This window comes from Drosophila kikkawai, chromosome 3R (genome assembly GCF_030179895.1).
Source record: "Drosophila kikkawai strain 14028-0561.14 chromosome 3R, DkikHiC1v2, whole genome shotgun sequence".
In the NCBI taxonomy this organism is placed as follows: Eukaryota; Metazoa; Arthropoda; class Insecta; order Diptera; family Drosophilidae; genus Drosophila; species Drosophila kikkawai.
In genome coordinates, this window is record NC_091731.1 from 14,136,269 (window position 1) to 14,148,178 (window position 11,910).

Genomic DNA, 11,910 nt, shown 5'->3' on the forward strand with positions numbered 1-11,910 from the left:
TCTTCACATTGTTTGTGAGAGGGAAATGCAAATGCCAGAAAGCCAATATTGATCGCGAGCCGAGAGAAAAGAAAAGTGCGAGAGACGACGGACGTGTTTGGAAAATCGAATTGAATTTTGTACGGCAAAGTCAGCGGAAATCGCAACAACGGTAATTCGTGTGTGTGCACAGTGTGGTGTCTTTGTTTCCTTCTCTCTCTCGCGCTGTGAGTGCCTGTGTGAACTTTATTGATTCTCAAAAACAAACTCAAATAGCGGAGTATTCAGCCAAGGATATCATCGGCTATTCAGGCAGCTTGCGGGTAAGAATTGTGGGTCAGGCGGTTGGGAATGCCACTTGGCCATTACGGTTGCAGTTGCAGCTAATTAGCATGCTGCATTTGGCGGGGCAAAAGACAAAAACATACTGCTGCTGGCCACCCGAGCTGGAAATCAGGGCAAGCCCACACGAGTTCGTGCCCTAAGTCTTTTGTTTCGCTGCTTCACTTGCCACTTGGCTTTTTGTCGCCGACCCTTGGAACTGCTGCTGCACTTGGCTGGTCGGCAAAAAGCCATCGTTACCCGCTTTTTGCCAGAGAACAATTATGTACGACGGCTTTTTACCTCAGAACAGATCTCGCTCTGGCTTACTTTCCTGCCCATCAAATTCGGTTGACCCACAAATCGTGGACTACATGTTAATTGACGTTAACTTGTTTCCGCGATTTCGCATTCTGCCTGACGAATATGTAGCTGAGGTTCATCGACCACCGCTGGCTGCCTGTCTGGCTGGCGTTATGTAAAGTGCACAGTAATTGAATTCTGGTAATGAATTCACACTTTAAATGAGCTGCCGATGGCTGGCGTTTGCGTGTCGGCGCTTTGTTTGTTATGTGGCCGCTGGGCCGGGGATTATTCAATATACACAGGCGAGGAGATAACGAGATCAATTGGCGGGCAACCGTTAGCTAATTTATTACTTTCCCAAAAGGTCGCAGCAGCATGGCAATGTTCCCAATCGGCCACTAAGGAGTGCTCCGCCTGATTTATAGCCATCGTCAGCGACCCAAATTGGCCAGCGAGCCAGAATCAACATACATATTTGCTATATGCTCGGCTATAAGCTGTAAGCGGACGCAGAGAACAGAAACAGAACTTGGAGCCAACCCATTTACTGGATGGCACGCGTGGCAGCCAATAGCGATTTCCAGCGCTGCTGCAGCCACTCGTATTGCAATTGCATTAGCAACCCAAAAAGCCAAGTGACCATAAAGAGGCGGCAGGCAGCGGGCCTAGACCGAATTACCTACGAGCTACTAGCTCTAGCTTCCCCTCGAGATCTGGCCTTTTATGGGGGCTGGGTTCCTCCACCGCGTCCTCCTTCCCAGGGAAGTCATACTCCGTCACCGAAAACGCACTGACAGCCTTGAAAGATTTATTGGCTGCCCAGGTAGGCGACGTGCGGCGATTCTGCAAATGGGATACATCCATCCAGCCGCGAACATAGTCAATCATCGCTCGCTTATCTGCCTTATCGCTTGCTCTCCGAATTTGTCTTGGACATCGGCCATCCTCGGCACTTTCCTTTTTATTTACAGACCGACCACATAGTGGTTGCCCGCAGCTCGTGCCTAGTTTTCTGAAAAGCACTGTGAAAAAAGTGAAGTCTTTGGTAGAGTTGAGTAGCTAAGACATAGCTTTATGCTTTATTATTATTAAACAAGAGGAAATTTACAATTAATTTAATCGCAAAATAAATGAATAGAAAATTTTCAAATTAACTTTTAAATTTGTAAATAAAACGACATATTCATAGAAAAAGTGTAAGAAAAACACCTCTTGACCTTCAAGATCATGATGTGATATGCAAATATTTTACTATATTTATGTATATTTTTCCTGTGCACCTGGGGAGTTTCGGGCAGCTTCAACTATGGCTGTCACTCAATGCTTTTCTGCTGGTGCTTTTCTGTACGCTTTTTCTTCAAATCAGCACTTCAGCCCCAGCCCCAGCCCCAACCGCAGCCGTTGCCATTTGATTGCTCGGACAGTACTTTAATAATAGCAATTCCATTGTAAAATCCATATCGTCCGCGACGGCGCATGTGTGCAGCGCATAATTTCCTCGCTTTGTGCCATAAGTCGTTGTAAATTTCGACTCGCCGTCGTCGACTTCATTAAAACTAATAAAATGGCAGCAAATTCGAGTTTTCGAGAGTGTGCCTAGAGTGTGTACGGTGTGTGTGTGTGGCATTCGAAGTGCTCTCGGCTTGAACTTCACACTCTGGCAAGCTGAAATTTCACCATTTCACTTTGAAGAACCTGCGAATGTGCGCATTATTATAATTAAGATTTCAGGCACGTTGCCTTGACTTTCATTGCCATTTCTTAGACGCTTAGCGCTCGGCGGCTATTTCGGTTTATTGATTTTTTAGTTATTCGCTCTCTATGGAGCTTATTTGTATGTGTTTCTTCTGGCGAAGGAATTCCTCTCGATTTGGCCATTGGGGTTATTCATTTCTATATGCTAATCGCCGCTTAGCATATGTATGTGGGCGTCACTTTCTACGAGTGCCTATGAGTCTGGGCGAGAAATCCGAGCGGAAATCCGATTGGGGGCCACACGGATTTCCTCTCGACTTTCGGGAATTCGCTCGAGCTGATTGCACCACTCGAATGATTCACGAGATGGCCCCAGGTGTGTGCACTTGCCGAGATTTGTTAACAACCAGCCAGCCGGCCCACAAGCCGCGCAGATTTAACGAGTGTGATTGTGTGTGGCCAAGAGCGATTACGCACCTTAAAAAGTGAAATTTCTCGCCTTGTTTTGTTTTGCCTGTTCGTTTTTCGCCAGAAAGAAATGCAAATTAATTCGAGTGACTAATACAGCGGCGATTTCGGAGGAAAGGGAAATACCTAAAGGCCATCAAAATGGAAACTGCCTAAGGTCAGGGAAAATCTCTAATCGTGCACAGAGCAAAAATGGGTCTACATTTATTTTGAAAGCTTTAAGCGTTAAAAAATAATATATAATTTAAAACAAAAGATGAAAATTATTGTTAAACTTTATTTTTCAGAAAAATTCTTTCGATTTTATAAATTTTAATCTAAAAACAGTCAGAAAAGGCATGTTCTTGCAAGAGTATTTCTTGAACTAAAATAAATAAACTTCTGAAGTAAATATTTCTAGAAATTAAACATTTTTGCCAATTTTAAAAAATTTTAACTGTACCCTTATAGAATTCTTACAAAATGGGAAAAAAAATTCCTTCGACCATGCTAAAACGATTCGGTTGTTGATGCTGATCAAGAATATATATGATTTATGGGGCGGAGATGACTCCTTCCTTGCGTTACTAGCTTCTGACTCAAATTATATTATCCTGAAAGGGTATCTACATATGTACATTTCCTGCAGTTTACTTTAGTTAAAAAGAAAGAAACACTATTTTAAAGTGCATTTAAGTACCTCTGGAATCGTCGGCACCGAATAAGCATAGGGTTTCCAAGCCCAAGACCCGGCTTCGTCCACATTCCAGCCGCACTCTGGCACTCGCCATCGCCATCGCCATCGACTGTTTGTCCAATGATCGTTAACGGGGTCAGGCAACGCTACGTACACGGCTTTCTGCCCCTCTCCCGCCGCTGTTGGTTTATTTTGTGGTACCTCCTCTGGGGTCTGGGGTCTGGGGGTCTGGCAGTCTGAAGTCTGGGGCCTGGTCTCTGGTATCTGCCTGGCTGATTCACACAAAAAATCAACAGAAAGAAAAAACGTGAGCCGGACCGGCGGCCAGCTCTTCGACAGCCGCTGCAAGAAGGTTGCCTTGCCTTGCCTTGCCCAGTTGCCTCATACTTCCAAACGAAAAAATTTCACTGATTTTAATTGTTTTTATTTTGCGTCCCGTCCTACCGTTCTGGTTTGGCTGCTCGGCGGCACACGGCGAGTGCGTTTCTTTTGCTCTGCGGTTAAAGTTAAAGTTGAGGCATAAATTCGGTAAGCCATAAATAATTCTCTCTGGCGCCGCACCACAGTCCACTTCTCACCGCACCACCGGAGCAGCACTCAGAAGCTGAGCGAGAAATTTTTGGCTGCCAAAAGTGAAAGTTGCAGCTGCCGCTGGCATTGCCATTGAAAAGAAATAAGAAACGTAGGAAAGCGCCGACCAAATCGCTTGCTCTTGGCCTGGCTTTTGCTCCAGCAACAGTTTAAAGCCGCGTCTTAGGGTCTGGGTCTGGGTCTAACTAATGACTCGCTGCTCGAACTGCTTTTTGTCAACATAGCTGGCTGTAGGGGGGGATTAACCATTTTCGTTATTATGTGTTTCGTTTTTTCGTCGTAATTATGTTTACCACGCTTTTGATTGTTACTATTCCGGAGCCATTAAAAATTACACCTAATTGCGGTGGTCCGTAATAGACGTGCGACTTTCGGGGTGTCGGTGGCTTCTTCGGCGACACAACCAGCAGCATAATTGTGGGAATCGCAGCGAGCGAAATGAGTTAATCCCAGGGACCGCGGTGAATTGTGTAATGTGAAAGTAAAGGTGGCAGCAGACAGGCTTAATCCGCCAAAGGAAGTGTCTGCGTCGAGGAACTGGGTCAGTTTTGGGGGTTCGTTGAACCCAGGAGTGGCTTGGAATGTGCCGGCTGGGAACTCGTTTCCATATTTAAATTTAATTAAATTAGCACTTTCTACGGCCGAACAGGCAGCAAGAAAGCCGTGCCTCACATATTGAATAATAATTACAAACAATTAGCACAGTGACCCAGATGCGTGAATTATGAAAATGAAAATGCAGTGGCGGCCGCCCAGAAATGCCTTCGGCGACGGCCACAATGGAAAGTGGCAATCAGGTCCAGCTCATGGCTTGAATGTGCAATGAAAATCGCGTTCGCATACCCAAAGCTGTGCCGTTGACAAGAAGTTTGTGTCTTAAGTCTTTCGTTTGACGCGTGCTTTCCCACAAGTTGCACACAAGCAGGACGCTCCACTCCACTCAATGGCCTCGGCTTCTTCTCCAGCTTCTGGTTGAGCTTCTTCTCCAGCTTCAGGTTGTGTTCTTTTTTATTAGCATACTGATAAAAGCGAACGTGTTGTCCGACGACTTGTGTATGCTGCGGACATTAAAAACTGATGGGAAGAGCAAACAAGTTCCCAAATTGTGACCCAATTACCCAGTTAGCCGGTTGGCCAGTTAGCCAGTCTGCTGGCACCAGTTCTACTTGGCCAAATGAATTGGGACTGGGGCTTGGCTAAATTCAGCGGAACCAGCGTTCCAGCATTTGCATAACATCCCAGAACATCGCAGAACAGAAAGCACAATTGTTGGCCAATTCATTGACAATTGGAATGAAAGTTGGTAAACGGCCAGACTCCGAGACTGCGGGACTCCAGATCCAAGATTACCCGCAATTGTTTCGTGCGGCACAGACCGCATGCAATCGAGAGGAAATCTAGACCATAATAATAAGCGCGGCAATTTGGAGACACCACCAATGGCACCACTCTGGCAATTGCCGCAATTGCACTTTCATTTGGGATTCTTGCTGCCCGACATCTCCCCAACCCCCGGCTCTCTTTGAATAAATTTCTACGCCACTTGATTGACAGGCCGCTGCGATTAGGCGCATAATGAGGCGCGCTCCTTGACTTTGGAGCAGCAAGTGGCTGCCGCTTTTGACATTGACGCGCTCCGCGCTCAGCCAGTGAGTCAGTCAGTCATAATTAGCGTTGGGTATTTCGGCTGGGTGACATTATCGATGTATTTTTTGATTGAATGAAAGTTGAACTGTGTTTTTGAAAGTGAATTTCTGTAGCGGCAGAAGACGAAGCGAATCGAATCGCATCGAATTGAATCGAAAGCCCCTTCGATTTCGGCTCTTTCCGTGCCAGCAGAATATCGAAGACGAGCGTTAGACAATAGCCAAGACTCTTGGCCAGGCCAGGCCAGGCCAGGCCAGCGGCTGGCTGACTGGCTAGCTGGTTGGCATTTGGCTCGCTTGACATAACCACAACAAGCCACAACTCCCAGACGGGTTTTCCACTCGCTCTGCAAAAACTGGCTGCTCACATTTGGTCAAATTTCACTTTTTCCTTTTATTTGTTCGCTGGCCCGACTGCAACTCTAGCCGCCGTTGGTGCGGCTTCTGCTGCAGCTGCTTTTTATGAAAATCATAGCAATCCAATCCAGTCACTCGGCTCAGAGCAGTGTCAGCGCCAAATTTGGAGTGCACCAGTTGAATGTAGTTGAGTTAATTGTAAGCGACACTGCCGCGACGGCTGATCTTTGCTCATAACGCGCTGGCGGAATGGTACTGCACTCTTTGTTTTGGCCAAAACAAAACACTTCTCGCCAAGAAGCGGGGACACGGTCATGTCTCAATTAAAGCAACCTACGGTGCTCGGTTCGGTGACAAATTGCAGAGGCTGAGAGGCTGCCATCGGTATTCGAAGCAGCAGCAGCAAGTGGCTGCAATTTTCGCACCATAAACGTGGAAGTGGTCCGCTGTCAAAGCTTTGAAGTGACAGCGGCCTTGCGCAGTCTTTGAAATGAAGAGTGGTTTGGGAATGGGCGGAAGGTCTGCTATTGAAACCTCTAACTCTCCTCCTCTCTCTCGTTTTAGCCAATCGAAATGGGAGGCAGTCGCAGCTTCGCGTTGCTTCTCCTGCTGCTGTGTGTGGCAGCAGCTTCTGCGAGCGGAGAACCAACCACGGAGACTCCCTCGGCTCTGCTGCCCCTGGAGGCGCGAAATGCCGATGGGTCCGGCGAGGAGGACGTCATCTCTACCAGCTATGTGCTCCCCAATCAGATTTTCAACGAGGGAAAGCCCTATTATCCCCGTCAGGATCCTGTGTCCGGACAGCTGGACTTTAGTGCCAAAAAGCCTGCGGGTATCCAGCCGGAGGCCAATGAGGTCTTGGATCCCAACGAGAAGATCGTGCTGAGCGGAGCCAGTTCGCCCAACATCCATGATTTCCTCAACCTGCCCGTAAAGTACTCCTCATCGAAGTTCGTCTATCCCCTGGTCTCCAGTTCGTACGCCAACTTGAAGTACCAGGGCAGCAACAAGAACTACATCACCAACAAGAAGCCCACTTCCGTGGTGGCTCCAGTCACGCCACCCCCGCCCAATTACCACAGCTCCAACTTCTTCACGGTGCCCACCACCAAGCTCACTGCAGTGACGCCTACGGCCGGGGCTTACTATCCCGGCAGCAGCTCCACTACGTCCACAACTACTACAACAACTACAACGACAACCACTCGGGGAACTCTGCCGCCCTCGAGGAGACCGGTGAGCACCACCACGACCACAACTGCAGAGCCAACGAGTCCCGCGGCCAAGTATACCACTACCTCGCGCCGGCCTATTCCAGTGCACACGGCCTCCACGACGCCCCAACCGCCGCGTACCAGTACCACCCGCAGGAAGTTTGTGCCCACCAAGAAGTACAGCCCCACCGTACCCAGCTCTACGGCCAGGCCCCTGCTCACCCAGGAGGAGCAGCGTCCATTGAAGACACCTCAGTCTCCCCGGCCCACTCCTAGCAGCAGCGATGTTGCCTTTACCACCCACCACGCCACGCCGCAGGCCGCCATCTTTCCTACAGAGCCAGCCACAACCACCAAGATGTACACCACCTCAAGCACGAGCCCGCCAGTGGTTTTCACCGAAGGTCCGACGCCGCCGCCCGCTTTTAGTCCCATTCCTGGAGCTGGAACTGGTATTCACAACCTGGATCCAGCGGATGTTTACCACACGCTGGGCCAAAAGAACACGCAGGCCGAGGAGCAGCAACTGGAGAAGCAGCAGCAGCAGCTGCAGCATCAACAGCAACTGTTGCAACAGCAGCAATATCAAGAGCAGCAGCAGCAGCAGCAATACCAGCAGCAACAATACCAGCAGCAACTAGAGAAGCAGCAACTGGAAAAGCAGAAGCACCCATACCAGCAGCAACTGGAAAAACAGCAGCATGAGCAGCAGCAACATCATCAGCAGCAGCCCCTGCCCCAGCCTCAGCCCCCCAACCAGCCACAGCGACCGACTCCCCCCAAGCCCCCAATGACCCTCAGCGATATATTCAACAGCCTGGCCGAGGAAGAGTCCAATGTGGCGCACAACTACCAGCAGAACCAGGGATTCGATGCCCAGGGCAACCTCATTGAGCCTATTGCTCCCTCCAAGCCATCCCCCTTCGCCATGCAGCAGCCAGGATCACAACAGCAGCAGCAGCGACCAGCTAATGCCAACGACCAGAAGGTGATCTCCGGCAGTCAGGAGAACTACAGCAACGAGTACGTGTCCTACCAGGTGCAGCAGCCCAACGTGATGCAGTACCGACCAGCGCCGGGCAAGATCAACAACGTGGTCATATCTCCGGGCCAGCAGTCGGCCTCCTTTGTGCTCGGCAGCCAGGTGCAGCAGGTGAGCGTGGGCCACCCAAGCGTGGAGAAGGAGACGATGTTTGCCAAGGACACGCCGGGTGTGCAGTACGGTCAGGTGATCAACGAGGACATCGGCAACATCAAGCGCCCTATCAAGGAGCCAGCGGTGCCCACCAGCTACCAGCAGATGCCGAGTCTGCAGCAGAACTCCAACTTCCATCAGAACGGTAATGCTGGCACACCAGGAACACCTGGAGCTGCTTCCTACCAAGAGCCACCGCCGGAGGCTCCCAGTCCGTACCAGCAGCTGCCCCTGATCGGCTCCAACAAGCGGCCATCCAAGAAGCCTGCGGCCAAGCCGGAACCGATCAACCAGGCTTATCCACCTCCGCCTCCCCCGACGCCACATCAGCCTCAGACTACGCCGCCGGCAGTGGACGCACACGTAGATGAAACCAAGGAGCTCCTGGTCTCCACAAACATTCGGTTTCCCGCCCAGGGTGAAGAGTCCGTGGAGCTATCCTCCTCAGCTGTGATGCCAGGCCCGCCGGCTGGACCACACATCAATGGCCATGCCCAGCCTCTCAGCCTGCAGCAGATCCAGAACTCCAATCCAGTTGTTTTCCCCAAGGTCAAGGATGAAGCAGCTCCCGGCAGCGTGCAGATACAGCAGCATGAAGTGCTCAACCTGAGTCAGCAGAAACCACCATTGGTGAGTCCCTTTTTATGAGGTTGTAACTTGTATTAATCTCCACTTATCTTCCTAGAAATTCCCTGCTCAGCAACCTGGGCTTGGCGAGCTGCCTTCCCGCGACATGGAGCCTCCGCCACGATACCCAACCACGCAGCAAGTGCCCCAAGCACCACCCACTCCAGGCAAGCGACCTCCAGCAGCCTTCTACAACGAGTTTAACCGGAAGCCCCAGAACCGTCCGCGTCCCAGCAACCTGCCCAACATTCTGCCGCAGTTCCGACCGAACGCTAAAATCTCCAGCGGTCATCCGCCGGCGTTGAAGCAGGAAGCAGGCAACATCCGGCTGCCCCAGCAGGGTGGTCCTAAGCGTCCTTACAATCCCTCCGTGCCGCCACAGTTTGCCCATCGTCGCCAGCCCCTGCACCAGCAGCAGCTGCAGCAGCAGATGCTGCAGAAGAGATATCCCATGAACCGCATCTCGGAGTATCCCGTAGGACCTAGTCCGGGGGGAGATTTGAACAGAAGGGTCTACAGGCTGCCCCCATACGGAGGCCAGAACGTGCCCTACCTTCCTGACCACATGTATCCTCGCCGACCTCACGGTCCTGGTCCACTGAGATCCGTTGATGGTTATCCCGCCGAGCGCCACGCTCCTTCGGCAGGCGGAGAGCCCTACAAGACCATAGACGCTGAAGCAGCAGCTGATTTCGAGGAGGAGGATCTGGTGATCAACGATCCGCCACAGCCTGTGACCCCCGGCAAGGATCGCAAGAGCGTGGAAGAGACGAAACTGGAACCCGTGGTGACGCTGCAGATGCTGCAATCGCAGAAGAAAGCCGTGAGTCTGCCCGGCGATGACACGGGCGCCGGCGAAATCCAGGTCACGGCCGACAACGATCCACAGGAAGCGGAGGCCTCCAAGCTCAGCCAGCAGAAGTTGGACCCCAGCGGACTGTACGTCGTGTTTCCCATGAAGGGATCGGAGAAGGGTCAGCCGGAGGGAGAGGCACCTTCAGCGCCGGCCGAGTACCAGAACACTCCATTCTCCGTGATCCGCGACCAGCCGCAGGAGCCGATCCTGAAGAACAAGAAGCCGCAGTCGCTGCAGCAGCAGAACAAGGCGCAGCAGGTGCCCAAGGAGAAGTTCCCCTATCCCATCGAGAAGCCAGATCCCTCGTACTCAGAACTCAACCCAGAGTCGCAGGGTGCTGTTCCTGGAGTACTCATCGCTCCCAGAATCATCACTGGAGCCCTTGGCACTGGAACGGAAACGCCCATAGCCATTGCATATACGCCCACGGAGCCGAGTCCATATCGTCAGGATCAGGGCCAAAAGTTCTCCAACATCAATTTGGCCACGTCGGTGATCAACGAGATCCGTCAGGATACCCAGACGGAGGAGGGCTTGAGCAGTGACTTTGATCTGCGCGGCCAGAACTTCGAGAAGGACTTCATGGCGCCCTTCTACCCCAGTTTGAGCCTGGGCGGAGCTAGTGGAGCTGCGGCCATCAACCCGGCGGCCCCGAGTAACTGGAACATCTTGCCCTCGACCACAGATCAGGCAATCTATGAGAAGAACAACATAAACCGGGCTGATGTCGGGACCCCGGATGACAAAAAAGTGGAGGAGGAGCAGCCCACTGCGAGTCCGCTGACGGCGGAGAAGAACTCTGAGCTGGACAGCTTCCAGCCACAGTTGCAGGGTGGATTCAAGCCCATTTATCCACCAGGCTACAAGCACGTGGAGCAGGTGGAGCAGGAAGAGATAGCTGGCGCCAAGAATGCTGCCTCCAATCAGCCACTGGCCCTGCCGCTGGTGGGCACCACAGCAAAGCCTTCCACGTCCGCTGCTCCCCTCAGTAGTAGCTCTAGCACATCATCTTCCACCTCATCAACAAGCTCAACGACATCGACGACTCATCAACCCGGAATAACGAAATCGGACGGCACAACATCATCCACCAAGGCCCCAGTGGTCAGTACGAAGCCCACGCAACGCAAGAAATCCAGCTTCGAGACGAGCCTGGCGGCGCTACTCTTCGGGGATGAGGACGAGGAGGAAGGAGCCCGAAAGTCCGCCGAGCTGCCAAAGCCCCAGGCCCAGGCCGGGCCCAGGAATGTGCCTCGCATGGGTCCCCGGAGCCTGACGCTTAGCTAAGGCGGAGCAAGGAGATTACCCCACACGCACCCACACTAGTTTAGTCCAATTTAGTTTGTATTATTTATTCAAAGTTCATGAGACAGCGGGGAGACGAATGCCCCCGCTTAGAGAGGTAGACCATGTGGTAATCTAGTTCTGTTCTACAGCTTATAGTTAGTAAGCTCTCCACCCAGATACACAGACCCACGCAGCCACCAATGACAATCCACATCCCGCAATCACAGCGACTTTTGCGAGTCTGATTTGAAATTTGGAAGCTTAAAACTTTCTCATTGGACTCCCGAATCGTCGGAAATGAGATAAAAGCTTTTTTGTAATCAATTTAACACAAGCCTAAAAATAGTACTCTCTGTTTACCAGACTATATTGTACCATAGAAAACAATGCAAAATAAACTTAATTCTGATATATGTTGTTTAGTTTTCTATCTTTAATTAATTTAGTTTCTGGATGGGCCTTTAATGTTTGTATACCTTGCAGTTTAAAATTTGGCAAACTAATTTATTTTCTAGTTCTTATTTACGAAAACTACATTTAAATAAAATAAAACAAGAAAGGAAGCTATCTTCGGCACGCCGAAGTTTGTATACCCTTGCAGATTGGTTTCGATGTTTATATTATAGATTTAACTGCTGAAAACACTCACAAAACAGAGTTTCATTAAATTTTACCTATACTTATTATGTTTA

At 50.7% G+C, this 11,910-nt stretch overlaps 1 protein-coding gene across 1 annotated transcript; it reads left to right on the forward strand.

The window, feature by feature from the left end:
- On the forward strand, window positions 1-11,549 carry LOC108084629 (uncharacterized). The gene is made up of 3 exons (XM_017180918.2): window positions 1-302; window positions 6,604-9,078; window positions 9,134-11,549. Exons 2-3 carry the CDS (start codon window positions 6,613-6,615, stop codon window positions 11,216-11,218), a joined length of 4,551 nt encoding a protein of 1,516 aa, XP_017036407.1. The 5' UTR covers window positions 1-302; window positions 6,604-6,612; the 3' UTR covers window positions 11,219-11,549.
- The last annotated feature ends 361 nt before the right edge of the window (window positions 11,550-11,910 follow it).